The sequence below is a fragment of the Choloepus didactylus genome, chromosome 23, assembly GCF_015220235.1.
Source record: "Choloepus didactylus isolate mChoDid1 chromosome 23, mChoDid1.pri, whole genome shotgun sequence".
Taxonomy (NCBI): Eukaryota; Metazoa; Chordata; class Mammalia; order Pilosa; family Megalonychidae; genus Choloepus; species Choloepus didactylus.
In genome coordinates, this window is record NC_051329.1 from 27,988,586 (window position 1) to 28,016,385 (window position 27,800).

Sequence of the window (27,800 nt, forward strand, 5' to 3'; positions counted from 1 at the left end):
GAAACCATGCTCCAGAATCCAGAAGGGCACATCTGTATCCCCACACCCAGTGCAGCACTTGGCATAGCATATCTGATTGACTGTTGCATAAAGAAACAAGAAACTCCTTGCTGGCAGCTGCTTTTGCCTTGCAAGCCCTTTCCCTCTGCATCCATTCCAGTCTTCACCACCAGACAATGCTCAAATGTTTTGAGACTCTATTGGAATATTCACTATTAATTGTTCCACAAATTCCTATTACTTTCCCCAATAGCTTCTCCTTAGTAAACAAAGGGTCAAGTCTCTCCATCTTAGAAAAATAAGTTTCTCCCCGGCCCTTGTGTTCCTTTCTGCTACCACCTTCTCCCAACCCTTCCTCTGGTAGCTAAACATCCTGAGTTCTCTTAGTCTTGCCATTCCTACTTCCTGACCTCCCATTTGGTCCCCATCCATTTCACATGCTTTTACCAAAGTCAGAAACAACTGCCTACAACAAAGTACAACGGTTATCCGGAAGTTTGACCAGTGACCACTCATTCGCAAAGCTTTCTCCTCAGCTCCCAGGCCCCATTCTTTCCTGTCTTTCCTCTCACTCTCTGACCACTCCATCTAAATTTTCTTCCTGGCTCCTGTTTTACCTCCTGCCCTCTAAATTCTGAAGACCCCCTTCCCTCAATTCTGTTCTTGGTTCTCTTGACAATATTCCGACTGTCCTCCATGCAAACACATCCTCTGCTTCCCCTACCACCTCTAGGCTGAACAATCCCTCAGGAGGTGATGTCCTAGCCCAAATCACAGTTTGTGCCACAGAGCTCTCGATCCAGCTGACTCCCAAGCACTTTCATCACTCACTCCTTTCCTCATGAATGGCCAGAAACCTGGGCCTCCTCTCCCTTCCTCAGCCTCCTCATGTAATCACTAATGATAACAATGGATAACATTTTTTAGGCACATACTAGGTCCCTGATGCTTTAAGCACTTTATATCAACTCGTGTATCCTTTATGAGAGGCCTATGAGGAAGGTGTTCTTATGATCCCCATTTACAGATGACAAAACAGAGGCATAGAGTGCTTAATGGGCCCAAATGGCAGAGCCAGGATTTGGACAGAGTACTCTGCGACAAAGGGTTGCCCATTCCATCTTCCCCATTCCCCTGCCACAATCTAAGCCAAGCCTTCAGCATTCAAAAAATGGACTGACTGGTCTTCCATCCTCCTAGCAATTCTCCACATCACTATGTGAATTTCTAAACACAAATCTGTCACTATCCTGCTTAAAACCCTTCCTCTTCTCCTGTCTCCAAAAAAAAGGTCAAATCCCACCACCTTCCCCATCCTATGCTTCAACCACACTTGTCTATTTATTCATTTATTTGGTTTTAAAGAAATGCTTTATTTACTACATCCTAAGAATGTAAATGGAGTAGTCTCTAAATAAATTTAAAAGCTTTTCAAATAACAATGCAGCTAAAAATAACTAAACCACTAGCATGTTTGAAAACGGAATTCTAAAGCTTTTTTTTTGTTTGTTTTTTAGTTTGTTCTTAACCCTAAGCAAAAAAAAAAAGCTCAAGTTATAAACTTACCTCGGTAGAATACATGAAATGGTTTTGAAACAGGAACAGACAGACCAAAATAGAAGGTTCACTGATACTTAACTGGCTATGTCACCAACATATGCTTGATAAGATAGTCTGGGAGTTGCCGTGTTAAGATACCTTTCTTTTTTCCCATTTCATTTCTTTTTCTCTTTTGCAAATAATTTACAGGCACATGTAAAATACAGTAAGGACACTGGGTCAGATTCTCATCCAGTGGACCGCCGGGATAATCCTTCACTGGAAGGAGAGTACTCCTTTCACACAAAGTCAAGGGATGAGGATCTGATCCAAATTGAATTTTGTTGGATTATTCATTCCAACATATTTGAATTTGAATGCAAGCTTGCTAGGTTCACCATCAGCAACACTGCACAATTACTTTATGTCATTTAAGAACCATGAGAAGGAATATTAGTAATGTTTAAAGACCTTACCCGGCTCTCAATAATTTTCTAGAATAGTTAAATAAATATTGCTTATATATATAAAATTCATCCCATCCCAAGATGAAAGGAGGCAGGGAAAGGCATCTAGGAATCTCTTAAATTTTAAAATGAAACTAAATATTTGCTAAGGGCATGATCCTATTATTAATCCACAATAAGAATTTCAGTCATCAGCAAAAAATCCAGTAAGTGGAACAATTTCATGGATCTCTAACATGACATAAAAACATGACTGCATGCTTACTACCTACTGTCTATTTACTCTTGATCAGAAGAATTATCTGCTAATTCACTTTCAGCTATGCCTTTGTGCTTATCATTATCTGGTAACATCTTGTTTATTCTTCCCCAGTTCCTGAAAAATGCCTGGGACGTAGAGGAACTTAATTTTTTGTGCCAAAGGCAGGGACTTCTGTCATGCTCCCTTTTGTATTCTGAACAGAAAGCAGTATATAGTATATGTTCAACAAATGTTTAATAAATGAACAACAATTGCTACTTCCCTTCCCCAATCACCTATACAGTGAACTCCCACTCATCCTTTTAAAAGCAACTTATCTCACGCTCCTATTGGCTTTACCTACTTTAGTATCTCCATCAAAGCAATGTTGATTAGGTTACTTTCTCCTCATACCCACCACATACTTTCATTATAGGGCATATCACCCCATGATACAATTATTTACACACATCTTTTCCCCTCAGCTGATGGAGAGCCTTTTAAAGGTCAGCCAAACTGTTGTGATTTTCGGTTATGGAGACAATAAAAATCTGTTGAGTATTCATGTCTGTCTCTCTCTCTCTCTCCCATTAGTCGGTAAGCTTTCTAACGCAGCGGTTGTGCTTCTTTCATTCCAGCAACATCAGAGGTTGGCATGGTGTCTGCTTACGGTAAGCACCAAGTAGACACTGAGAATTAATACCCAAAGGTGGGCCATGCAGGCTGGGACATTAGAGATTACTGGGCAAAGGCTGGAGGCAGGGGTTGGACAGGGGTTGGATCAGTGCTTCTCAAAATTTAATATGCATATGAATCATCTTGGGACCTCGTTAAAATGCAGATTCCTGTTCAGAGGCTCTGGGGTGGGGCCAGAGATTCTGCATTTCTAACAAGACTCCCAGGTGATGCTGAGGCCGCTACTCCGGGAACCACACTTCGAGAACGACCGTTCAGGAGTGGCCGTTTTCGTTTCCAGAAGGCAGCGCGGCGCGGGGAGCGCGCTGCCTCCTGGGACCTGCAGTCCCTCCAAGCCCTTCAAAGCGGCCGTTTCTTCCTGCACGAGTGAGGAGCACCCGCACTGGAGGGGGGGGTTCAGGCCCAAGCTCCGGCTGCCGGACGTGGTGCGGGGGGCGCGGTACCTGTTTGGGCTCGGTGACCACGGGCGGCGGCGGGGGCACCGCCTGCACCGGTCCGGCCGGCATAACTGCGACGCTTAGGGCCGCCAGTCCGCCTCCGTATCGATGAACAGTGCTGCGCCAAGACGAACTCCCCTCACGGACCAGACAACGAGCTACCAAGATGGCGGCAGTCGAGCGGGTCGTATCGAAGGAGGTGAGGCTGACACACTTCCGGGCCCGCCTCCCAGCTTCCTGTCCCTCCCTCACGGGCAAAGGTCGCGCACGACGCCGTTGCCATGGCAGCAGTCCCAGCGCCCGGCTGGGGGTTGCTGGGGTTCCGCGAGCTGCAGGTGTGCGGGGGGCAGTTCCATGAGCCGGCCAGACACACGGGCTGAGGCCGCGACTCAGGAGACAGGTGAGATGTTCTACGTCACCCCTCTGGATGCCCCTGGCACTCACGCCGGAGCCTTGGCCCCCTCCTTTACTCCCCGTGCCAGTTCTCCGCTCCTTTAGACCCCGTCTCCCAAGGCCCCCCACTCCCTCTCATTGGCCTCACATCTCCTCAGGGGCCCGTCTCCCTTAACCCCCTCATTCACTTCAGGCCCGTCTCCTCCACCCCTTTCCAAGTCCCTACACACTATTAATTCCCACTGGTCCCTTTCCTGGTGGACTTGTCTTCCCTAGATTCCCGCCCTCAAGCCCCACTGGACCCTCTCAGGCTATGTTGGGCTCCCTGCCACACAACTACAGGGGCGTCCCTGCAGACCACGTCCCGCCCCCTCGGCCTCCTCTCCTGAGGTCCCCTTATCCCTGTCCCTGCTCCCTTCTGTCCTAGCTTCAGATTGTGGGGAGGGGATTCTAAGCTGGTGCATGGACTTCACTTTCTTCACCTGTGGATAGAAAGAGATGCCTCCCACACCTGCTTCCGCTTGAGCACACACACACTCGCTCTGCCTGCCTTACTGTGGTGTTGGCTCCATTAGCATCCATCCCCTGTGCTATCACATTGGACAGTGCAGGGTTGGCAGCTTTGGGCTGAGGGTTCCACTCCAGGCCCAGGAATTACATAGAAAGCCCAAGCTCCGATTTTCGGAAGAAACCATATAAGGTAACCTTGGACATTTTTCAGTGTTAGGTTTTCCTCTTGTATATTCTTCTTGATGCTTTGCATTTGCTGCTGTATATCTGAACAGAAATCTAATGGGAGTTGGTATCTCAGGTGGCCCCAGATGGCAGCTGGAGTTATTTGAAGGTGAACAAATCAGTGTTTCATGGTGTCTTCTACAAGCAAGCTCCATGAGTTCTAGGTGCTTGGCGCCTGAATACCCTCCATCCAGATTGGGGTGTCTTGCTTGTTTCATTTATCTCCTTCCCCCCACAATCCAGGAAGGAAAGGCAGAATGATTGTTTTTTTTTTCTCTGATCATTCCTCATGCTTCACTCCTTGGGGACATAAAATCTTGTGGGCAGCAGTATCTCATGGGAAGCTGTCTCCAAGTCAACACCCATGTGTATGGGGTGTGGGCCCATGCTGTAGGTGAGTGTGTACATGTGTGCTGTGGAGTGGCTACACATCACCTTCCCGTCCTTGGGGATGGAGCACACGGAGCTTGCAGACCCAAGACTTACCACAGCACAGACCATCAGACAGAGACGGTGGTTCCTTGAGGCCAAAGCTCCACGTACCTGCTCCATCCCTAGTTCCCGATATAGAGCCCTGCATGTAGTAGGTACACAGGCAACGCTTGCTGAATGAACACACATCTGATCTACACCTGCACTGTCCAATATGTTAGCCACTGGCTCACGTGGCTGTCAGGCATTTGAAATGGTGACTGGCTTGAATTGAAAATGTGTACAAAAGAGAATGTAAACTATTTTCTTATTTTTTTAATTGATTTTATGTTGAAATGATAATGTTTTGGTTATTAGATTAACTAGAATATACTATTGAAATTAATTTACTTATTTCTTTTTACTTTTTAAACATGGCTAGTAGAAAACTTACAACCCCACCTATAGCACACATTATATTTCTTTTGGACAGTGCTGCTCTAGAAGCAGCATGGCCTGAGGACAGAGCAGAGATGTTGGACTCAGAATCCTAGCTCCCTGAGTGACTTTGGGCTAGCTCCATAACTTCCTGGAGCCTCAGTTTCCTCATCTGTAAAGGGGACAATAACCCCACCCTCTTTGGCTTGTTGTGAGGATTTCGGGGAGTGGCGCACAGTAGGTCCTTCTGTCAGAGCACTGCTGCCGTATGTCTGTGCTCAGGCTCAAGGCAAGCGTCCCGCCTGGCCCTTCCCCTTGCCCCATTCCTCCAGCCTGGAACACCTCCCCCCTTCCCAACAGCCCCCTCTTGGTGCCTAGGAAGCACCCCGACTGCCCTCTCACTCACTCTCCATTCCCAGGAACTGAACAGCCTCTTCGGTCCAGACCTTGCACTGGAGACAAGAAGCCGGCACCTGGATGAGCTTCTGGCCCTGAGCCTCAGAACCCACAGGCCAGCCCAAGGGCTGGACACACTCAGACACTCCAGTTCCAGCCCTGCAGCAGGCACCTGTACAGAGGTGAGGGCAGGGCTCTGTGCTCTGGGAGGTCAGAGAGTCCAGCTCAGCCCTCAGAAACCCCACCCCCCACCCCCCACAGGAGCCTTGAGCTTCCCAGCACCCCTGGACCCAGGCTGGTTCTCAGGCCTCTCAGCCCAGGCAGCTGGGTCACACTGCAGTAAACTCAGAAAATATGGTCTATGTGTTTGCAAGGAAGATGGACTAACTGCCACAAATAATTACTCAAATAATGATTTAGTCCCATGGGTGGTGTGTGGTGGGGAGGAAAAGAAGAGGATGCTCTGAGAATGTGTTACAGGAGACCTGACCTGACCAGGGGACTGGGGGAGCTTGCCTGAGGAGGAGACACTAGGTTGAGACCTGAGGGATGCTTCTAGAGACTAACCCTAAGGATGGGGCACATTCTGGATTGTGAGATGCAGAGGTGGGGGCAGACCACATGGGGCCAGGAGAACGTGGGAAGCTATAAGCCAGGAAGTGACCGGCTATGAGGTGCCTTTTTAAACGATCAGCCCAGCTGCTCGTACAGAGTAGAGAGGGGTAGTGAGGGGCAAGAGGTGCAGTTGGCGCCTTAGGGGGGCTGTGTCAGGGTCCATGGAGACAAATGGGTAGTTCTCTGGGTGGTCTAGACAAAGAAACAGCAGCACTTGGTTCTTAGATGTGGGAGTGAGGGAAGGAGGGGATTCAAGAAAATGCTGGGCTTAGGGGTGCTGTTTTCTGAGACAAGAGAGGTTTCCCAGCCAGGCCTGGACTCACTGGGTTCCTGAAGGGGCCACAGCCTAAATACTACCCAAGCAGCCCGTGCATTTCAGTGAGGGGTTATGCAAGAGGATGCTTTCTGCTGCTGAGAAATCCACGTAGGACAAGGGACCCTCACTGACAGGGTAAGGCAGGACCAGGGCTCAGCTGTCCAACTCCCAACAGAGCACTGGCTCTGCAACTAGCACATGGTGGCTGGGAGGAGGAGAGTAGGCAGTGGGACATGCCTGAGATGGTTGGAGGGCATATGGCCACAGGGAGCCTGGGGCGGGGGGGTGGGGGGTGTCATTGGCCAGCATCATGTAGTCAGATGGGGTTTGGCTCAAATTCCTGGTAGCTGAATTGATGAGATTGAAGCAGGCAGGCCTGCTGCCCAGCTGGAAAGGGCTGCAGTGGTTCAGGCGGGAGACGGGAGACGACAGCGGCCTGGTGTAGCCTAGCACACCCCCGTCAGTGTGACTGTAACTTCCCTTTAGTTGGGGTGGGGGAGCACATTCTTGTTCACAGCTGCATCTGCCCAGCCTCTCCAGCCCGGGGCCACCCAGGCTCTCAGGAGATACTGGTGTGATGATAGGATTGTTAGCGTGGGGCGTGGCAGGCAGCAGGTGAGAGAGTTTGCTCAGAACCTGGTTTTGGATCTTATGACCCAGGCCTGGGGCAGACTTTTGGCTCAGGAGCCACCTGGCTGATTATTGTTGTTTTTATAATTATGATAACATATATACACCGTAAATCTTGCCATTTGAGCCATTTTTTTATTTAGCGTATACTAATTACATTCACAATGTTGCACTATCGTCGGCAGCATCCATGACCAAAACTTTGTCATCACCCCAAACAGAAACTCTGTCTGTGCTCAGGAAGCGATAACCCCTCCCAGTCCCTGGTAACCCCTGAGCTCGTTTCTGTCCAGGCTTGAGCACTATCCCTCCAGCTGGGGCCACTCACCTCTGGCTGATGGGGCTCCCCCACCTGCCCAGGGCCTGTGAGGATGGCGCACCTGCTGGGCAGCCAGGCCTGCATGGACAGCCTGCGCAAGGACCTCACTGACCTGCAGGGCACCATCGTTGACGTGTTCTCCCGTGCTGGCCCCGTGTGTGCCCCCTCCTGGAAGTTCCCCGACCGCGTGGCTTGCGACCTGGACATGGTGTCCCTGCTGGAGCACTACGACTACATGCCGGGCGACCCCGAGTTCACGCAGCTGTCCCACGCTGTGCTGCTGGAGCTGGTGATCGACAGGTGAGGGCCTCCGCTGGACCTGGGCGTCTGGGGCACCCCCTAAAACCAGTAGCAGCGCCGGGTGCCCCTCCTGAGATGGCCATGACATTGGTGAAAACCGCCATTGACCCAGCTCTGAGCTTGGGGCTCTCCTGGCAAGCTTGCCAATTACTTTGTTTCATTTCATTTGAATGGCACTGTGGATGGACACAATCTGGTTAACTGTGCCTCCTGGTTCACAACCACAGTTAGCATTGGTCCCCATGTAGCCCTCTTTTATTTCACTTTATTTTTTATTTAATATAACAAACAGGCATGTGTGCACCACCCACTCAACTCTGGACTAGCACCTTAATGACTTCTCTCTCCCTGTGCACTCCACCCTCCCCATCTCCTGCCTCCCCGAAGGACCCACTCTCCTGAGGTCTGTGTGTGTGTGTGTGTGTGTGTGTGTGTGTGTTTACAGGTATATGCCAAGCTATATGTTGTTTACTGTTGGTTTCCTTTTTCACTTTCCGATGTTGTTTTCCTTTTTTCCTTTAGAGAAAGGGTGTCCTTCCATGGGTGGTTTTTTGGGACCTACCTGCCTTTTCCTCTCTGTGTTGTTTGGACAATTCAGCCATTTGGCTCTGGGGGTTGATTTTTACAGTGTTGTCTGACACGTACCACCCCACGGAGGGGTCCACAGCCTCTATTCATTCTGAGATCAAAAGACACATCCCCTGATTTGGGAATGAGGAAATAGAGGCACCTCCGGTGAAGAAGGCCTGCCTGACGCCCAAGGCTGGGGGGTCCTGGGCACACTCAGGAGGCTGGAGCAGGCCCGGCCCAGAGGACCAACTTTCATTCCAGAAGCTCTAACATGACCCAGTGCATACCTGGGTGACTCTGGGGCTCTGAGCTTCTGTCTTGAGACTCTGGGAGGTGGGGGATGCTCACAATTGGATGTCCAACACCCCCAGGAGGCCTTGTCGTCTTAGCTTGGGGAGTGGGTGCTGTCACTGCTCTAAGCCTCTGCTTCTTCCTGTGTCAAATGGGGAGAGTACCCATCCCTGCCTCAGGCAGTTGTTCCTCAGGAGCAATAAGCCGGTGTCTGTAAAGTCTTAGAAGCCCACCTGGCTTGCAGCCAGCACTCCACACACAGCACTTGATACCGTTTTTGTGGCTCTGTGGCTTGAGGTAGTGGAGAGAGCCTGGCCTGGGAGGGAGGAGCCAATTCGCTGTGCTGCCTGGGGGAGTCCCACCCCATCTCTGGGCCTCGGGTTGCTTGTTTGCAGAATGTGACATGTACACATGTCCCTGCTGGGCTCTGAACAGAGGCCATACTTCCTGTCCTGGCTCTGAACAGCACTGGATCTTGTTATACTAGAAACCTCTCCGCAGGCTGCCCAACTGGTCTCTGCAGCACTGCTGCTCGGACTGCTGCTTCTCCAGCCACCCCCAGCTCCCTCCTCTGGGTATTTGTATGTCGGGGGATGCCACAGCTGCTGCTTAGAGTTCCCATCCTCTTCTCTGGCATCTTTTAGGCTTTTCCTTCTGCACATCACAGACCAGACACAGGATTGGTTTCCAAATCCTGGCCCTGCTGGGAAGAGGGCAGCGGACCCCCTGCAGCCCCACCTCTTCTATACTATTGTTGCAGTTAACACGCTTCTTGGGGAACTCACCCACCCCAGGCTCTCAGTGCTCAGAAACCCTAACAAAGTCATGGGGGCCAGACAGGCAGCTAAGATGTGGGAAGGATCCCAGTCACCTGCCTGGGGACAGAGCAGCCAGGTTTACTACATGAGGCCGGAAGGAGCCCTTGGTGGGAAAGCCCAGGCCACACCTCCCTTCCACCATGACTTTGCATGTGCTGTGCCCTCTCTAGGAATGCCCTTCCCATCCTCTGCTTGGCCTGGCCAAGTCCTGCTAATCCTTCAAGGCCCATTTACATTCCTTCCTCTGAGAAGCTGTGGCCAGCTGCCTTCCTCTTCTTCCCACCTCCGGCTGTGTTTGCTGGAATCTCCTCTGGGCTCCTGTGAGCCTGGCAAAGGCTGCTGGGTCTGGGCCAAGACCAGCCCGGGAACCCTGGAGGACAGGGCGGCTTTCAAAGCCTGGCCTCCAGCCCAAGGTGTAGCATTGAGAGGTGCTCAGTTCATGTTGGGATGGAATTAAGGCTAAGGATGGAAGGGACACAGACAGCATGGCATTCTCTACTAGGAGGCTCTGTCTGTTGAGCAGACTGATTGTGCTGTCAGGGCCCCGCTCTGTCTTCTTTCCAAGTGCCCTCACGTCCCCCAGTGCTGCTCGGCACTGTTGTCCCCACTCACAGATGAGGAACTGTGGCCCAGAGAGAGGCAGGACTGGGGTGGGGTGGGGGGTGCATTGGCGCGCGCGCGCGCACACACACACACACACACACACACACACCTCTTTCTTTATGGTAGCTGGGTTCCCACACACATGCAAGCTTTATCTTTCCAATAGCCTCTTTCCTTGAAATCAGTCCTTGTCTCTAATTTGGAACCCCAAGGTTAGGATAGAGACCTACCTTTCTTCACTCTACATGTCTTGTCATGGAAGCAGCTCACCCTGTAGAAAGTAGCCCCTGGACTAGAGTCAGGAGGCTGTTTGCCCCTCCCTGCCCTGTCCTCCTCACTCTGGGGCTTGGGCCAGCTCCTCCTCTCTGGGTCTCGGCTCTGTCACCTGTAAGGTGAGGACTCTGGGCCATGGGGTAAAAGGAAGTCACTCACCCAATGCTTTCTGAGCACTCTGGGAACAACTAAGGTGAGACCAGGCTCAGCCTCCCAGGGCTCCCTGGTCCAGTGGGGAGATAGCCAAATAAAAATGCTGCCACCCAGGTGGTCCAGAGAAGGCCCCTGAGCTGAGCCTGGGGGCCAAGGAGGGGTTCCTGGAAGAAATGACCCCCGGATTGTGTTTGACACTGGCCCAGGAGAGCACGTTCTGAGACTCCCCAAGTCCCCGATGCTGAGGCCAGTTCCCCAAGCTGGAGGCCACCTGGTTCTAGGGCATGAGGGCATCCCAGCTCTGACTTTGGCCCTGGCTTACCCTGGCGTCTCTGTCTGCAGGCTCCTGCTGCTGCTTCAGAGCTGTGCAAGCTACCTGGAGAACCTCAGCTCGGAGCAGATGATGCCCCTGGCCCAGGCCGTGGGGCCCTGTATGTCCGTGGGGCTCACAGTGCGCTGCTTCTGGAACAGCCTGCTGAAGCTGGGCACACTTTACCAGCAAGCAGCCCCCCAGGTGGGTCAACCACACACCCCTCCCCGGCTCCTGGCTGGTCACCCCACTGTGCCCAGCCTCATGCCAGTCCACCTGCCCCGGCTTCCAAGCACACTACCATGTGCATCCGCAACCTTCACTGGCTCCCCATTACCCAAAGGGTACATTGCAAACTCTGAAGCCTCGCAATCAACTCCCACCATGGGGCAGGCCTTGGGGATTGTGTCTGGGCTATCTGGCTCCACCACTTTGAGGCAGCGGGACTTCAGAAAAATTCCTACCCACTGGGAACCTCCATTAGCTCATCTGTACAATGGATGTAGCAATAGCCCCTACCTCTTAGGGTGCTATTGATTAATAGTGCTAATATGAACCCTTATTTGTTATGGGTAATCCCATAATCACAACCACTCAGTGGGGAAGAACTGCTGTCACCATGATGGGGAAGAAATTAAAGCTGAGGGGGCTTCGGTGACATGAGAGCAGGTAGACAGCGAGAGCATGGTGACCAGCAGCTGTAGCTGTTACCCTCCCAATAATACCATACACATGATTGCATTGGGCCTGGGGGGAGTACGGAGGAGGCCCTGACTTGGTAAGTTGAGGCAGCAGGAGGGAGGGAAAGGTTCTTCTCTAATTCATGTTGGTGTCAGATATGTCAGGATGTGAGCATCAGGTGGGACCTGTCACAGAACATTCCTAGGGAACTGGTCACCTCCCAGGCCTGTCTATCTCACCTGCCTTCTTTTGTCTTTTCCTGACCACAGAAAAGGGTGAACCAAGGGGAAACCCTTACCTCCAAGCCCACAGCCAAGGGCGAGCCAGTCAGGAGCCCTGAATTTGTACCTGCCAAGTTCATCAAGCCCCTGTCCCCAAAGCCAGACTTGCCCCAGAGCTGCCAAGAACCAGACACTGTCCCCATCAGAGCAACCAGGGCCACTGAGAACGCCAGGAGCATCCACTCCCAGACCGTTGAGACGGCCCTGGTGCCCTGTGACGCATGCGCCAGCGTTCAGGGCAGCCTGCGGGAGGTGGGCAAGGTGGTCATGAGCCTGTGTCAGGCCCAGAACTTGCCCTCGTCCCTAGGCCCCTTCCAGCAGCTGGTGCAGGACAGCATGGGGCTCAAGCCACTGCCAGCTGCCACCGTGGGCCACTGGGCAGCAGAGCAGAGCAAAGACCTGCTGCGTGTCAGTAAGCATGTGGAGGCCCTCACTCAGCTCATCGGGCCCCTCCGGGCCCAGCTGGAGGAGGCTGAGGGACAGAAGGCCGGACTGAAGAAGCAGGTGGGCGAGCTGGAGCAAGCCCTGCAGCAGGAGCAGGGAGAGCGGCGGCAGCAGGCAGAGGAGGCTGAGCAGCGCCTGGCTGAGCGGGAACATGACAAGCAGCAACTGCTCACAGGTCTGTGCCCAAGGGGCTGGACCCCGAGTGCCCCAGGACCTCTGCTACAGCCTTAGCAGGGGCTCTTCCAGAAGCAGACCCTGAGCTGGGCTTCAAGTGCAAGTAGTTTGTGTGGAAGGACCAGGAAACCCAGGTTGGGGTATGGGGAAGTGAGACTGGTAAGGGAAGGCAGCAAATAAGGGTTTGTCCATCAAACCAGTTACATTTTGGGCAACCAGAGCTCACTCCTGTTGGGGAACACTGAGAGACTGTGTAGAACACATGCCTCATGGAGTTATCCTGTCAGAGGGGTGAGGGAGCGGGGTATTTACCTGCTGACTCCTGTCAGTCACTGAGGGTCTGTCCTGGGGGAGTTAATTCACCTGGCACTTCCAGTCAAGCCAAGCCGCCTCCGAGGCTTTAGCAAAAGCCACCAACAGTGACGCAGCTACCGGCTCTGGGAGTCAGCCAGGGTCCACTGATGTAAGGCCTGAGGGATATTGGGTGAGTCACTGCCGTTCTCCACGGAGGACACTGGGCCCCAGACGGGTAGACACAGCAGCCAGTGGGGCGGGACAGGCCGCAGGTCTCCAGAGCCGCTCCTGCAACCCTGGGCATCCCTTCCACATGCCAGTGGCTGCCTCACTCTGCGGGGTGCACTGGGCATGAAGGCAGCCAGCCCAGGCCCCAGGGAGCCTCTGAAGAGCCTCTCTTTTGGCTGCCATAGAAACGAGAGACCTAAAGAGAAAGGTGGCCGCCCTGGAGGAGCAGCTGAGGCAGCAGCAGGAGTCCATAGAGGCTGTGGGTAAGGAGCCCCACTGTGTACTCCCCGGCTGGATGAGCAACTCTTATCTCTGTCTCCTGCGCTCCTAGCGCAAAGATGAAGGGACCCCCCTCCCCCTCCACACACACACACTATTGGGTGCCACCTCCTGCCCAGAGAGTATCTTCTCTTTTCTAAACCCTCCTCAGGCAGGGTTCAGAGCCCCATTTTGTGGCTGAGGACGCTGAGGCCCAGAGACGGGATGTGAGACCCTCAAGTCCTGTCCTGAGTCAGAGGCGGTGCAGGGACTCGCACCCAGGGCTCCCTGCCCCACCCTTCCTGCACCCGCCCGCTCCCGCAGAGGCAAAGGCAAAGCAGCTGCAGGAGGAGGCGGAGCTCAGGGCGGCAGCTGAGAAGCAGGTGCAACAGCTGGAAGAGCAGGTGCAGCTGCTGGCCGGGCGGCTGGACGGGGCCAGCCAGCAGATCCGCTGGGCCAGCACAGAGCTGGACAAGGAGAAGGCCCGGGTTGACAGCATGGTCCGCCACCAGGAGGTGAGGCCGGGTGCTGGGTGCCTCGCCAGCTCCCTGGGTGCCTGCAGCATCAGCCATCGGGAGAGGGCTCCACTGGCTGGAGGAGGGTTGGGTGACATCTTGTAGGGCACCCACTCCCCAACATGCACCCAAGTTTTGATTTGACTTGTCTTTATGGAAGGTCTGTCCTGAGCTGGGCACCAGGGGGACATGACCCAGGGACAGGTAAGGCCAGATGAGCCCTTGCGTGGGAGGGGCTCCCCACCTGGCAAGGGTGAGCAGTTATGCCACCAACAGCTCCCCTGACAGATAGCTAAAAGGGATAGGGAGAGTGCTGCAGGGTCCAGGAGGGATGGTCATGTCTGTGGGAATCCGGGAAGACTTTTGGGAGGAGGCGGCCTTTGAGCTGGCTGCCAAAGGCTGGTGGCTGAGCTGTGAGCCAGGGGAGGTGTATGTGGGGCAGAGCTGAGCCAGGGCCCAAAGCCCAGGGTGTGGTTGTGCTCTGGGTGATGGGGCCACACTGGAGTCCTGTCCAGAGAAGGGGGGCAGGCCTTGGGGCCGTCCTGGCTGGGCCTCTCCTCAGAGGCTCAGTGGGGAGCCAGGGCCCCTGGCAGGAGTCCCCTAGGACAGGCCAAGCCCAGAATAGGGAAAGCCTTTTGAACCAAGAGGAGGTGCTCCTCTCAGTGCCCCACACACCACCAAGGCCACCATGCACAGGGTGTCTCCTATGAGCCAGGCTGGGCTCTGGCCTCTGCCTCTGCAGCCTTCTCATTCTAATCCCCACCACAACAGTGGGAGGCAGATACTACGGTTATCCCCATTTTATAGATGAGGAAACTGAGGCTCAGGTCAGGTTAAGGAAGTTACTCAAGGCCACACAGCTAGCAATAGGTGGAGCTGGACTCAGGGTGGATCAGCTTTGGCTCTTCCTGCTTTGTTCTTACAGGATGTTGGGAAATTGGGCTGAAGGGAAACTGGAAACTTAAGGAGATGGAAAAAAAGCTTATCTCACAGAATTCCTCTCTGGGTGTGGACTGTGTGTGGTTGGAGGGAAATGCAGGGTGAGGCTGACAGAGTCAGCCAACTGCCTCCTGAGAGGTGGGGTCTGCAAGCAGAGGGCCTGAGCTCCAAGGTTCAGGATGTGCCAGCCCCCATCTGTCCCTTTCCCTCCACATGTGCACCCAGGGAAGGGTTCCTTAGTGCCACAGGCCTGGGCCTAGCCCCGTGGATGGATCTCATGGCCTGTCCCACCCGCCCTGCACTGCTCAGTCCCTGCAGGTCAAACAGCGAGCCCTGCTACAGCAGCTGGACGGCCTGGACCAGGAGCGCGAGGAGCTACGAGGCCGCCTGGATGAGGCTGAGGCCCAGCGGGCCCATGTGGAGGAGCAGCTGCAGTGCCTGCAGAGCGAGAGGGAGCAAGGCCAGTGCCAGCTCCGGGCCCAGCAGGTGGGGGCAAGCACAGGGCAGGAGTGGGCAGGAGGTGCAGGGCGGGCTCATCTGGTTCTCCAGAGGAGCCCCCACCCGGCTGTGGGGGGAGGAGGGCCCTTGAGAAACCAGGAGCCGTTCCCCAAGCCAGGCCTGAGCTTCCCCCCACCCCAGGAGCTGCTGCAGAGCCTGCAGCGGGAGAAGCAAGGCCTGGAGCAGGCGACGACGGACCTGCAGCTGACCATCTCAGAGCTGGAACGGGAGCTCCTGGAGCTGCGGGAGCGAGAGCGGCTGCTGGTGGCCTTCCCGGACCTCCACAGGCCCAGCAAGGCCCAGATCCAAAGTAGGGGCCTGGGGCTAGTGTGGAGGGCTCCCTGGGCAGGACAGGGGTCTGCCATTCCCCAGTCTGCAGCCAAGGCAGTAGGGGGGTATCCTGCAGTGTGGCCCCCTAGCAGGGATTGGGGGCCTGACCCTACAGAGCCCCCATGTTGTGCAGCTATTCTGTATAGAGGAGAACAGAAGCCCAGAGAGGCAAGGTAACTGCCCAGTCACACAGCCCAGCCCAGCTCAGCTGCAAGTCTGCTGCCTCCATAGCCCCTGCTGTTAACCCCGTCACACGCCAGTCCTCACTCGACTTCCCTGTGTCCCCTTCCTGGAGTTCCCCCAAACCATACCGTAGGTCTGGCTCCAGAGGCCCACCTGACACAGGGCTGCTAGGCACCCATCTCAGCACAGGACTGTGTACGAGATGACAAGGGTCCAGCCCCTCCAACCCTCTCTAGCTCCGACCCTCATGGTAAAGTGGGACCGAGGAAGATGGCCACCGTTTCCCTGCTCCTGACACTCCTGTGGGCCAGGCCTTCTTAGCCACCCTGCAAGGTGGGCAGCAGCCCCTTTCACAAGCCAGGAAACCAGGAAGCCGAGCGGGCAGCAACTTGCCCAGTATCATAGTGCCATGAGCCACTAGGATGCATCCATCACAATTTGAAGCAGCCAGGGAAAAAGCATCCTTGCTGAATTCCTGTTCCTCACCCCCAAGAGGTGTCTGTGTGACCTTGGACAACTCACTTCGTGCCCACCTCCCAAACCAGAAGGCATTGGAAGAAATTCATTCTCTTGCTCATTTGCTTACGTCTTCATTGAGCTCTAGGTCCCAGCTGAAATTCTACGATGCTGTGGTCACCTTCCCAGTGGGTGGGGGGCAAGGCCTCAGGAGAAGGCATGCCAGACGGGACACCCAGCTCCCCTGTGCCGGCTGGGCCCACGTGCCTGCCCTCTGAGGTCCTATCCCAGTGGGGGCAAAAGACAGCCCGGGTGGGGTAGGTCCCTGACACCGTGTCCCCGCAGGCTCCGGCAACATCACAGATGACATGGAGAGGCAGGTAGAGGCCAATGACATCCGCATCCGGGTCCTACAGGAGGAGAACGGGCGGCTTCGGGCCACGCTGGGCAAAATCCACGAGGTGGCTCAGCAGGGGGGCCTCCAGGTGGGCAGCCTGGCTCCCCTACCTCAGATGTGGGCCCCCGGGGACCTGGAGGAGGCCCTCAGACCCCATCCTGGAGATGTTAGGAGCTTGCCTCATGGTACATGGCTTCAGGCCAGGCTTTTGTGAAACCGCCATACCTCCCACATTTCCAAAACCATGAAGATGTTATGGATCTAGATCCTTCTGGCTCCAGACATCCCCACAGCCCTTTGTACCTTTATTCCAAGTGCAGTCAGGAGCTTCTTCAGAAAGCTAACCTTCCTGCACTGACTTCCTGCCCAAAGATTTGCAGCTGAGGCCAGGGCCCTGGGAGGCTTCCCATACCCCTGCCTCCTCGGTGGAAGAGGCCAGAATACAGATTCTAGCCCTCTCCGCCCCTCCATGGTATGACATCCTCTCTGTAAAGTAGGAAGGGGACTTCTCGTCCTTTCTGAGCCTGGCTTTCTTTGCAGCTGATCCCCCAGGACCAGCTCTGGTGCCCTCCAACCACGGGAAGCCAGGGCACAGCACACACAGCTCGGGCCCAGAAGGCATCCCCAGGGTGAGTGAGATGTCTGCCAGAGGTGGGCAGGGGGTGGGAAGGCCCCCTGGCTCAGAGGGGATCTGTGATCTGGTCCTCCCCCAGGCCCCTGGGCAGGCGGCCCCTGCCAGGCAGCAGGACAGGCAGTGCAGGCAGGAGCCAGCCAGGACAGCCCCGAGCATCCCCGCCTCAGCAGCCCTGCAGCCAGCCCAGCCAGTCCTCCCTGGAGGACGTGACCCACTCGGCCATCTGTGCCCAGAACCCCATCAGGGTCCTGGCCAGGCTGAGGAGGAGAATCTCCCCTGGCCGGGGCCAGGCCAGCTCTGCAAACCAGCCCCAGGAGCGGCCCACATAACCTGCAGTGGTGAAGGGACAGAGGGACAGGTGGCTGGTGACCCACCAAGTCTAATAAAGCCCCGGCCATCTGCCCCCAGCGATGTTGGCCTCAAAGCACTGGCAGAGCTGGTGAGAGTCCTTCCCCCATCCTGGGCAGGATGTGGAGTCCCCAGCCTTGCCGAGTCCAGGCATGTGGTGGGCCCCGGAGCTCCTGGCTTCCTCCAGACGGGAGATGGGACAGCACACAGAGGGCAGAAAGAAGCTTCTGGCACTTGGGCAACATGGAAGTCTTTCTCTCCCTAGTGCAAGGGCTACAGGGTAAAACATGGACTCTTAACCATCTCAAAGAAGAGAGGTTTCAGGGTGAGGGTGGCGATGTGTGGGGAATGGAAAGCAGTGCTGAGCTGGGCCCAGGAGGACACTGAGGCAGGAGGGGCAGCGATGCCTTCCCCAGCCCAGGTGTGGACCTGGGGCCTCCTGCCCCAGATGTGGAGACATTAAGTACCAAAAAAAGAAAGTCAGTCCTTTCACAGAGGAACTTCTCACCTTTAGGAAATGGTGAGAGTCAAAGGGTTTCTTGAAATCCAGGTGGGCAGATCCCCAGAAGGCCACTGAAGGCAGGACAGGCCTCATCTAATCAGTGAGGTGGCTTTCCCAGAGCTGTCCTTTTGAGGCCAGCCCAGTCCAGGATACCACCTGTCATGCCAAGCCCACAGAGATTCAGTTTTCCTCCTGAAGCCTCCAGTCTGCCCTGAGTTACCTGGTCTGTGCAGGGCACACTCTGAGTCCTTGCCAAGAAGTTACTGGGGTGGGCGCACCCAGCCTCCTATGAGATTTCCCCCAGTGAGGTGGCCGTCAGGTACAGCTCCCAGTTTACAGGGAAGGGTCAAGAGGCTGTGTGTGCAGCTGAGTTGGCACAAGCCTGGGTCTGCCCTGCTCCTGTGGAGCCTGGGGGCTCCTGTGGGAGGCCATGGTGCCCTGGCCCAGGCCATCACAGGGCACAGCCAACTGCCAGAGCAGCTCCCTGGGGCAGCAGGCCCATGCCAAAGTCCAGGTGAAGGAACTCTCTGAGGGCCTCTGCCTGCTCAGCAGGAACACGGGATACAGGCTTCCCAGGTACTTCCCCAGAAGACATGAAACTGCTTAGCAGTGTGTTAGGGTTTTGTTGTGTTAACTGATCACAAACTCAGCATGGCTGAGTTCTCTGCTGAAGGTCTCGGAAGGCTGAAATCAAGTTATCTGCCAGGTTGCGCTCCTCTCTAAGGGCTCTGGGGAAGAGTCCACTTCCAGTCTCCTTCCGGTTGTTGACAGAATTCAGATCCCTGTGATGGTAGGACAGAGGGCTCCATGTCCTTGCTGGCTGGCCATCAGCCCAGGCCCACTCAGCTCCTAGAGGCTGCCCAGATCCCTTGCCACGTGGCCCCCTCCATCTTCAACAGAGACTTTCTCACATGTCAAAATCCCCTCATGGTTCCACTCTTAGCTTTCTCTTCCATCAGCCAGAGAAAGCTTTCTGCTTTTAAAGGGCTCCTCTGATTAGACTGGGCCCACCTGGATAGTCTCCCCATCTTAAGATCAGCTCCACCGTATAATATAACTGAGTCCAGGAGTCAAACCCATGATCTTCACAGTTCCAGGCATACTGGTTGTGCACACTGAGGCGGGTGGATTTTGGGGCCACCTTAAAATTCTTCCTACCACAGACAGTAGAGAGTAGAGCCCAAGGAGACTGGTTGTTTTATCTAAAAAAATCCACGCAAAGTTTACATCTTATGTCAAAATATATACATGTTTATTTTAATATTAAACCTCCCCACCCCAAATCTTCTCTAAAAAACCTGATGCCCTGGAAGATGCACCACATTTATCCTGTGGCTTCAAGTATCACAGTCAATGACACGTAGCCCCGACCCAGAAGCACAGGACTGGATGGTCTCTAAGGCCTCTGGTCCCAGTCGGGCCTGGGGAGCCCAGCCGGGTGGGCAGGGCCCACAGACCAAGAGCAGCAGGCAGTGGTGGGGTCTCTGGGTTTAATATCATAGCCTTGATTGAGGTGTGTTCTGAAAGATGGTCAGGCCTGGGTGCCCTGAAAGCCACACTGCTCCTCCCCCTACCCCCCACCTCCCAATAAATAAACAGAAAACAGAGCACTGCAGCTGCAGTCTCCAGGGATGCTCTGACAGCAGACCAGAGGAAGCCCCCAGAGCCCTGGGAATGGCTATACCATCCCCACACCCTCTTTCCCAGGCCCCTGCCTGGGGTTCTGGGGAGCCGCCTGTGAGGACAACAGACACAGAAGCCCCAGGACTGCAGAGCAGACCCCAAAGCGGCCCCTCTCCCTTGACTGGCGGGTCTGGCCTTACATCCTTGCCCTCAGGGCTGCCGACCTGACCTTCCCAAGGTGGAGGCCCCTTATCCTTCCCATCCGCAGAAGTTTCCATCCTGTTTATCCCGCTGTCCTGTTCCAGGAACCCAGGCCAGGGGCAGAGTGCAGCGGAGGGTCCACCTCCACGTGCAGAGGCCCCCACCGGGCAGCTAATCATCTGAGTAGCGGTTCCCTGCAGGGAGGAGAAAAAGAGCCGGGAGAGGCGTCAGGCAGGGGCTAGGAAGACTCAGCCAAGGGCCCCCCCAGCCCTGGTGCTCACCCAGGACGTTGAATTTGCACAGCGGGCAGGTCTGCTGGAGCATCAGCCAGGGGTCCACACAGTCTCGGTGAAACTCGTGCTTACAGGGCAGCACCCGGAGCCACTACGGGCAGGAGGGTGCGTTCAGGCCACACAGAACAGGACTCCCAAACCAGGGCCTGACCTCCCCAACCCCGTTTCTGTTCCCTTAGCCCTGGTGCCTGGGAAGGGGGCGCTGGGAGAGGAGGCCCTAGTTGGGGTGGTTCAGGTGGTCTCTCAGGAGAGGGGCAAGTAGGGACACCCTGGGTCAGCCATGGCTGGCCTCTGCCCAGGGGGCCAACCTGCTTGTTGCAGAAGTGGTCCAGGCACACGGCGCAGGTTTCAGGGCTGGGCTCCGGGGGCCCCTGCGCTGCTCTGCCCAGTCGGCACCGCCGGGTCTTGAGTGATGCCAGTCTCTGCACCACACGGCGCCTGAACAGGTCCACCTGTGGGGAAGGGGCAGCCAGGTCTTGCAGGCTACAGGGCTGGGGGGCTGGAGGGCGGGGAGGCTGGGGCTCCCACCTGGGCTCCAGGCTCCTGTGGGCTCTGCCGTGACGCCTGCCGCTGGGCCCGGACCACAAGGCCTGTGCACAGGAGCATGGCCACCAGCAGGATGGCATTCCACAGCTGCTGCAGGGGCTTCTGGGGAGGGGATTGGGGGTCAGGGTGACATCATCAGCGACGTCGAACTTCAGGAGCACCAGGGGACCCAGGAGGCGAGGTGGGCAAGGATCACTGGTCCCTGCTTGCTCCTGGCCTCCACTTCTGCCTTCTCTCCAACCTACACTGTCCCCAGCTCAGGCATCTCTCCTGAGCAACAAACTCGCCTCCAAGAGTTTTCATACCCAGGGAAGCCTCAATCGGACAGCCCCAGACTCCCCGACCCAGGACCCCCTCGCCCTCCCACCCCCACCTTGCATTTCTTCCTGGTCTGCTTTCTCAGGAACCCCATCACCTTCCTACTTCCACCCCTTCCTCTTGGAGCAAGCATTGTATTGCTCCTCTCTCCCAGATCTCTCATGCCCCTCATTTTCTCCATCCCACGACCCCTCCCCTGCTCTTCTGGCCCCCTGCCCCCAGTCTCGCTTGTCTGGAGGGATCTCAACAGCAAGCTCGACTGCAGCTTCCCTGCTGGACACCCTTCCCTGCATCCCTCCCCCCAGCCCCTCCATCCTGCCCGCAAAGCCCTTGTGATCAGGCCAGCTCATTTCTCCCTCTGCCTCCCTCTTCTGAGCGTCCCGTGCTCCCTGCCCACTCTCATGTCTGTGCCTTTCCACACACTGTTCCCTGCCTCGGGGGCTCTCTCCTCCCTTACTCTCTCTCTTGCCTAGTGCCTTCGGACACTCCTTGCTCCAGGAAGCTCTCCCTGACCACTGTGGGCTGGGTGAGTGCTATCCCCACCTTGCTTTTTCACACCTAGTTGTGTCTTTCCCTGCTGCTGCCCCTCAGCGGGTCTGTGAGCTCCTGTTGGCAAGAACCACGTCTGCTGTGGTCAACCCTGTGGCCCTGGTACCCCAGGTAGATTAGAGACTCAGGTCTCTGCAGAAAAAATGAGTTTGGAAAGGAATGATGGATATTTAAAACCTAAGGGACCTGGTCCACTGGGGCTTCAGGGTTATTGGGGGATCCTCCTGACCCTGGTTGAGCTCCCACTGTGCGCAGTGTGGCTGCTGGGTTTTGGCTATTAAGCAGCTAGCTCAGAAATGACGTGGCAGAGTTAGCAAAGAGCCACCTGTGGATACAGAAGTGCGACGCCCATGCAAGCACACTCTTTCTCGGGGTCTGTACGTGCAGCTGTGACTAATAAACGTTTTCACTTAAAAGCTTTTTGCAGCTCTCAAATCTGCCATCACGTTTTTCCCTCTCAGCCAATACCACAGTTCAAATGCCACCATGTGGGGGCAGAGGGGACTGTCAACTGATTTGATGGTAAAACTGGCCCCCACTCTGGATGAGTCCAGGTGCTGCTAATGTCACAAGATGTTGCTCTTGCTCACAGCAGAGATACTCGGGGGCCGTGACCAACTCCCCGCTTTGTCCCCATCTGCCTTCCAGTTCCAGTGGGGTGGTGGCACCCACTCTAGGAAGTGCTCCCTAAGCCCCTGAATGCCCTGTGCCTATCCCCAGCTCAGTGCTCACCCCAGGGGGAGGGACAGTGTCTCTGGGCTCTCTCCTCCCCAGACTGGGCCCCGTGAGCCCAGGGCTGCAGCTGCCCTGGCCCTGTGCTGAGCCAGGCAGGCATATGCCAGACTTAGAATGGCCATCACAGAGGGAGCACCCAGGGCTAAGCTTGCCCTAGACCCCTGTGCTTTGGGGCAGTCAGACTCACGAGGGGACCCAGGGTGTGGCCAGCCTGGAGCTCTGCTGCAGGCCAGAAACCCAGCTTCCCCAGGCTCAGTGCCCCTTGGGGTCCCCAGCTGAAGGAGGGTGGAGCCTTGGGCTTGGCCATCAGAGGCTGGAGGGATGGTGACTGGGCCCTGAGGTCAGGGTCAAAAGCCCACCCCGGCTGCTCTGCAGACACCCCACTTCTGTAGGGGTCCACCTACAGTACAGGCCAAGGCTGTTCGGCTTTGCCCTCTGCACATTGCCCCCTGCAGGCCTCCCCAGCTGTCTCCCAGCCTGCCGCCGGCCCCCTCGCTCTAGCCTTTCTGCCAGCACCTAGCCTCTCATCTGATGGCCCCTCACCAACTGCCTGGGTTGCCCTCTAGGGGGCGATATACAGCAGGACACCTTTCTCTTCCAGAAAGCTCTTCCCTGGTATTTGCTCCCTCAGTGCTTCTGCAGCTCATGCTGTTCAAACAGGAATTTGTGAGCACATGTTTTCTGGGCTGAGTCAGTGAGGTCTCCATGGATGAGTTCCTTCCTCCCCACTTGTCTCTGAACCATTCAAGCACACAGAACGGGTCTCACAGGCCTTTTGTATCCTCTGCAGCCCTTCATATCAAATCCCAAATGTCCTAGGACCTCAAAAACCATTTGGTGACTGCAGATTTATTTAAGTGCTTATAACAATAAAAATATTCCAAGGAGCAACACCAGCCCATGTACTCAGCACCCATCGTGACCGCAGTGCTTTATGTCACCATCCCCTGGCAATCCTGTCCCTGTTCTACAAATGAGGAATAGGGCCAGAGATGTTCAACACTCAGCCTATGATCACTCAGCTAAGGTTTCAGGGCCAGAATGTGGCCCCTGAGCCTGCCTGACCTGAAGCCGGCCCACATTGCCCATGTCCACTGACACCTGCTGGACACTGCCCAGGAGACAGGCCCACAGAGGAGGGGCTCAATACACATCTACAGACTGAACACCACTGAACCCCCTAGATGCCAAGCACTGGAAAATCCAGAGACCAAAAAGGCATAGTCCCCGTCCTCAGGAGACAAAGTCATGTACCCCAAAACTTACACAGATGGCTGTCCTACATGCGCTACAAAGGAGAGAGAGAAAAGACACAAGGCTTTCCAAATAAGACAGGTGGGATGAGTTGTGAAGGCTCTAGCTAGACTGGGATACATGGAGATGGAGCAAATGGGTGTCTGTGTCAACGGCCAAGCATGGACAGTGCCCAGTGGCAGGAGACTCCAGGACACATGTAGAAGCCTGCAAATGGCACAGGGTGGCTCAGGCAGAGGGCAAAGAAGAGCAGGGGGAAGGAGAGAAGACTAGAAAAATAGGACAAGAAGGTTTGTTATGGGGTGAATCAAGTCCCCGACGAGGACATGCTCAAGTCCCAACTCATGAACCTGTCTGTAAGAAAGATTTCTGAAGATGTTATTAGTGAAGCTGAGACCAAATTGAATCAGGGTGGGTCTTAATCCAATAAGACTGGAGACCTTATAAGCAGAGGAAATTTGGACATGGTAGGAGAAGACAGATGGGGAGAGAAATGGCCATGTGACAGAGGCAGAGGTTGAGTTACGGGTTGCCTGTCGGCCACCACCGAGGCGCTATAGACTTCAGAGAAAGCATGACCTACTGAAAACTTGATCTTGGACTTTCAGCCTCCCAAACTGTGAGATAATAAATTCCTGTAGTTTAAGCCAACTAGTCTGTGGTACTTTGTTTCAGCAGCCCTGGCTGACCAAGTCAGGGTCAGATCAGGACAGCCTGGAAAGCCAGGCTAAGGAGGCTGAACTTTACTCTGGAGAGCCAAAGGCGGAGCGACAGAGCAGGGGAGACAGATGGCAATAGGAGCTAACACTGAGTGTGACAGTGGGCGTCCTCCCATCATGATCACGATCTGCATTTATTGAACATGCACAACAACGTGTGTGTGGGAGAGGCGATCGTCACCACCGAGTGGAGGAGAGGCCACAGGTTTGTGAGACAAGGCCGTGGGTGTGGCCCCACCCATGCCTCTTCTCCCCCAGCTCCATATAATCCCTGATACCCACCTGCTCCTGGGCACGACTGCCTCCCAGGCATACCAGGTCCTGCCAGCCACCGGAACCATCCTTGGAGAGGCCGCAGGTGGTCCACAGCGTCAGCTTCCACTCGATGTTGGCCGACAGGGACTCCCCTCTGGTTATCTCGGCTGTGGCCTGGGTCCTCCTGGGAGGGAGAGCCACAAAGGGGCCAGATGCCGAGGCTCTTGGGAGGGGGAGCCCAGGCCCACTCACTCCCAACCCTGAGGGAAAAGGACACCCCACAAACCTTCTGCTTTGGCCCCCAGGTCTTTCCTGGCCATTGGTTTTTCTAATTCTTACACAAGCTCAGGGAATGGCCTCCCAATCAAATACCCAGCTTCCTCCTTGCCAAGGCCAATCCCAAAGAAACACCTCCTCCTTCCAGGCCCTGGCTCCCTCTTCTGGTCCCTTCTCCCATTTTTCAGACTGGGAGGCTTAACAGTCTTAAGGCTAACAGGAGACCCCTGAGCCAACAGCAGAGACAGGAAATTCCAGCACCCAGGCTCCCAGTCCTTCTGGAGCCCAAGCCCTCAACTCACTGCAGGAGCGCCTCCAACAGCTTGGTGACATTGGAAGAATAATGGAGAACAATCACCGGCCTGAGCAGAAGCTGTGAAATGTCCAGCTGTGGGGCACAGGGAGGTCAGCAGGGCTTGGAGCCTTGGGCCCCAGCCCGCACACCCCACCCCTGGCCTGCCCCGGTTTACCTCTCGGACCACATTGTGGTTCAGGATGAGCAGGAGAAGGGCAGACGCTCCCAGGAAGAGGGCCCGGCGCATCTGCAGGAGAGCAGAGGACAGAAGGTAGCACACACCTGCCAACCTATCTGCCCTGCCACCTGTGACCAGAGTCACCCTTAGCTCGTGGCTCTGCAGTCAGTGCTTCCTCTGGACCAGGTGACTATAAGTTCCTGAAGCCAAGGGGAGAAATGCCTATTCCTTCTGTTCTCCCCCCAGATGCTCTGTGGGACCCAAACAATGCTGTGCCTTCCCCTATCTGATACCCTCAGAGCCTGGTGGAGCTTCTTGATCTCTCTCTGGCCTCTTCTCCCTCCCTGCTTTGACATCATGCTGACTCGATTCTCTAAACTTCTCTGGAAGCCCCTTAGGGCCTGCCTGGTAGCCTGGCTCTAGCAGATGTCTCCACGCCCCTCCCCCTCACACGTCCCCTGCACCTGCTGGATCAGGGCTTTGGGATAGGCCTGCGAGCCACCACCCTGATTCTCCTGGTGGAACTGGGCCTCCTGCTCCTTGCCCACGTAAGCCACTGCAATCCAGCCTTCTCCAGGTGCCTCCTGCTCCGCATCCACAATGTCCATCTGTGGGGCAAGGGGCCGTGAGCAGAGGGAGGCAAGGGGAGGAAGAGGGAGCAGGAGTCCGACACACCGAGGACCCAAGCCAGGGTTTGGGGAACGACTTTGGAGCTGAAGGAATCTGGATCTTAGGTTTTGGAAGCCTGCATTCCGGGGCCCAGGCAGCCTGGGTGGTCAGGATTCAGCCCAGTATGAAGGGCAGCTCTGGGTGCGGGGTCTATGGCGGGGGTCGGGAGGAGGGTGTGGGCTAGGCGTCCGGAAGCCCGGCCTGGGCCGGGCAGGATGGAGGAAGCACGGCGGCGCTCACCAGCAGCAGGCGGCCGCCCAGGGTGGGTGCCGGGTCGGCCTCGGGGCCGATCCTGACGCCCTCCAGAACCAGCGCGTCCTGCCGCGGCAGCCTCACGTCCACCCGCACGGCGCGGGCCCCGCCCCGTCCCGCCCCAGCCGCCGGCTCGCTGCCATCCGCCGCGGCCCCGGGCCCCGCCAGGCCCAACCAGAGCGGCAGCAGCGGCAGCAACAGCAGCAGCGGCGACGGCGGCTGAGGAGGCGGTGGCGGCGATCTCGGCGCAGGGCGAGCGGCGGGGCCCATGGCTGGACCAGGCGGGCGGGCGAGGCTGGGGGTCCCAGGTCCCGGGCGCGGGGGGAGGAAGGGAGCGGGGCCGCGGCCGGACGGGGTGGGGCGGGGCGTCGGGGGCGGGGCCGCGGCCGGACGGGGCGGGGCTCTGGGGGTGGGGCGCGTGCGCGGAGGCTCCGCGCTCAGGCTGGGCCGCGCGCGCCCCCTGGTGGATGCGGAGAACCCCGGCGCCGGAGGCCGGGAGGGCTGGGAGGGGGCGGAGCCGGGTCTGCAATGTGTGGTCGGGAAGTCTGAGAAAGGAGGCGCTTATTGCCTTCCGGGTTGTCAGACCGCGGAGATCGGAGAAGAGGAGACGGAAGGAGATAGTTGGAAAGGGCGACCTGGGGAGGAGGAGGCATGATGAGGGCCTGAGTAGGGCTGGAACGAGGTCTGGAGGGACCTCGGGGGCCTGGGAAATGACAGTCCCTGTGCCGCGTTGCGGCGGACCCATGGTGTGGTCTGGGCCAAGTCGTGCGCCTCTCTTCAGGGGCCTCCATTACCCGGGTCGTGGGTCTCGGATTCTCCAAGGGGCCTTCCAGTCCCCAAACTCCGGGAGGCAGAGATCCAGGGATGGGCTTGGGAAGCAGACGGGGAGATTGCGGCAAGGGTCCGGAAGGGGCAGGGAGCCGGGCTGGGGCCGTATGGACACAGCTCCTGAGTGGAGCAGAGAGGCGGGGTCCTCAGGCAGGTCACTTCCCTTGGCTGTGAAATGGGTACGATATAAGACTGGCAGTGCCTCACCTCCAGCAAATAATCTCTGATGCCTAGCGGGATGTGAAAGATACATATACTATCCTAAAAACTCATCCTTTTCTCCAAGGGCTGGGGCTCCTGGGAGCTGGCTCTGTCTGAAACCCAAGACTTTTGTTTTTTTTAATGCAGTGTTACTGAGATATAGTCACATATCATACGATCATCCGTGGTGTACAATCAGCTGTTCACAGTACCATCATATGGTTGCACATTCATCACCTGAATCTATTTTTTTTGAACAATTTTCCTTACACCAGAAAGAATAAAAAAAAAAAAAAAGTAAAATAGAACACCCAAATCATGCCCCCCATCCCATCCTATTTTTCATTTAGTTTTTGTCCCCATTCTTCTACTCATCCATCCATACACTGGATAAAGGGAGTGTGATCCACAAGGCTTTCACAATCACACTGTCACCCCTTGTAACCTACATTGTTTACAATCGTCTTCAAGAGTCAGAGCCACTGGGTTGCAGTT

The 27,800-nt window shown here is 55.9% G+C and overlaps 3 protein-coding genes across 9 annotated transcripts in view; 1 reads left to right on the plus strand and 2 right to left on the minus strand.

The window, feature by feature from the left end:
* The window catches only part of SF3A1 (splicing factor 3a subunit 1), a 19,852-nt gene extending 16,403 nt beyond the window's left edge, over window positions 1-3,449 (minus strand). The window contains exon 1 of the mRNA XM_037816764.1: window positions 3,387-3,449. Within this exon, the coding sequence (XP_037672692.1) occupies window positions 3,387-3,449 (63 nt within the window). The remainder of the gene's footprint in view (window positions 1-3,386) is intronic.
* Window positions 3,308-22,332, plus strand: CCDC157 (coiled-coil domain containing 157). Of its 7 annotated transcripts, none has more exons than XM_037816769.1 (12): window positions 3,308-3,579; window positions 5,802-5,935; window positions 7,752-7,933; window positions 10,984-11,155; window positions 11,902-12,532; window positions 13,239-13,316; window positions 13,636-13,826; window positions 15,075-15,138; window positions 15,403-15,573; window positions 16,578-16,717; window positions 17,170-17,258; window positions 17,731-22,332. In XM_037816769.1, the coding sequence occupies exons 1-12, from the start codon at window positions 3,489-3,491 to the stop codon at window positions 17,996-17,998; spliced, it is 2,211 nt and encodes a 736-aa protein (XP_037672697.1). In that variant the 5' UTR covers window positions 3,308-3,488; the 3' UTR covers window positions 17,999-22,332. The 7 variants fall into 7 exon arrangements, with proteins under 7 accessions (XP_037672697.1, XP_037672693.1, XP_037672695.1 ...); XM_037816765.1 differs by having other exon boundaries at window positions 3,310-3,579; window positions 15,075-15,251; window positions 15,405-15,573; window positions 17,731-22,330; XM_037816767.1 differs by having other exon boundaries at window positions 3,313-3,579; window positions 15,075-15,251; window positions 15,405-15,573; window positions 17,343-17,855.
* On the minus strand, window positions 19,336-26,626 carry RNF215 (ring finger protein 215). The gene is made up of 9 exons (XM_037816773.1): window positions 26,265-26,626; window positions 25,820-25,963; window positions 25,353-25,424; window positions 25,185-25,270; window positions 24,634-24,790; window positions 20,759-20,878; window positions 20,539-20,682; window positions 20,219-20,321; window positions 19,336-20,131 (listed from the first exon to the last, which is right to left on the minus strand). Exons 1-9 carry the CDS (start codon window positions 26,544-26,546, stop codon window positions 20,109-20,111), a joined length of 1,131 nt encoding a protein of 376 aa, XP_037672701.1. The 5' UTR covers window positions 26,547-26,626; the 3' UTR covers window positions 19,336-20,108.
* Between the last annotated feature and the right edge of the window lie 1,174 nt (window positions 26,627-27,800).

Bases quoted from the DNA above. Each gene is read 5' to 3' on its own strand.
- CCDC157 (XM_037816765.1), top strand. From the start codon at position 3,489: ATGAACAGTGCTGCGCCAAGACGAACTCCCCTCACGGACCAGACAACG. The intron at 12,533-13,238 runs GTCTGTGCCCAA...TGGCTGCCATAG, and splicing joins CAAGCAGCAACTGCTCACAG to AAACGAGAGACCTAAAGAGA. The intron at 13,317-13,635 runs GTAAGGAGCCCC...CCGCTCCCGCAG, and splicing joins GGAGTCCATAGAGGCTGTGG to AGGCAAAGGCAAAGCAGCTG.
- RNF215 (XM_037816773.1), bottom strand. From the start codon at position 26,546: ATGGGCCCCGCCGCTCGCCCTGCGCCGAGATCGCCGCCACCGCCTCCT. The intron at 25,425-25,819 runs GTGCAGGGGACG...GCTCTCCTGCAG, and splicing joins CCAAAGCCCTGATCCAGCAG to ATGCGCCGGGCCCTCTTCCT. The intron at 20,132-20,218 runs GTGAGCACCAGG...TCCTCCCTGCAG, and splicing joins GTGCAAATTCAACGTCCTGG to GGAACCGCTACTCAGATGAT.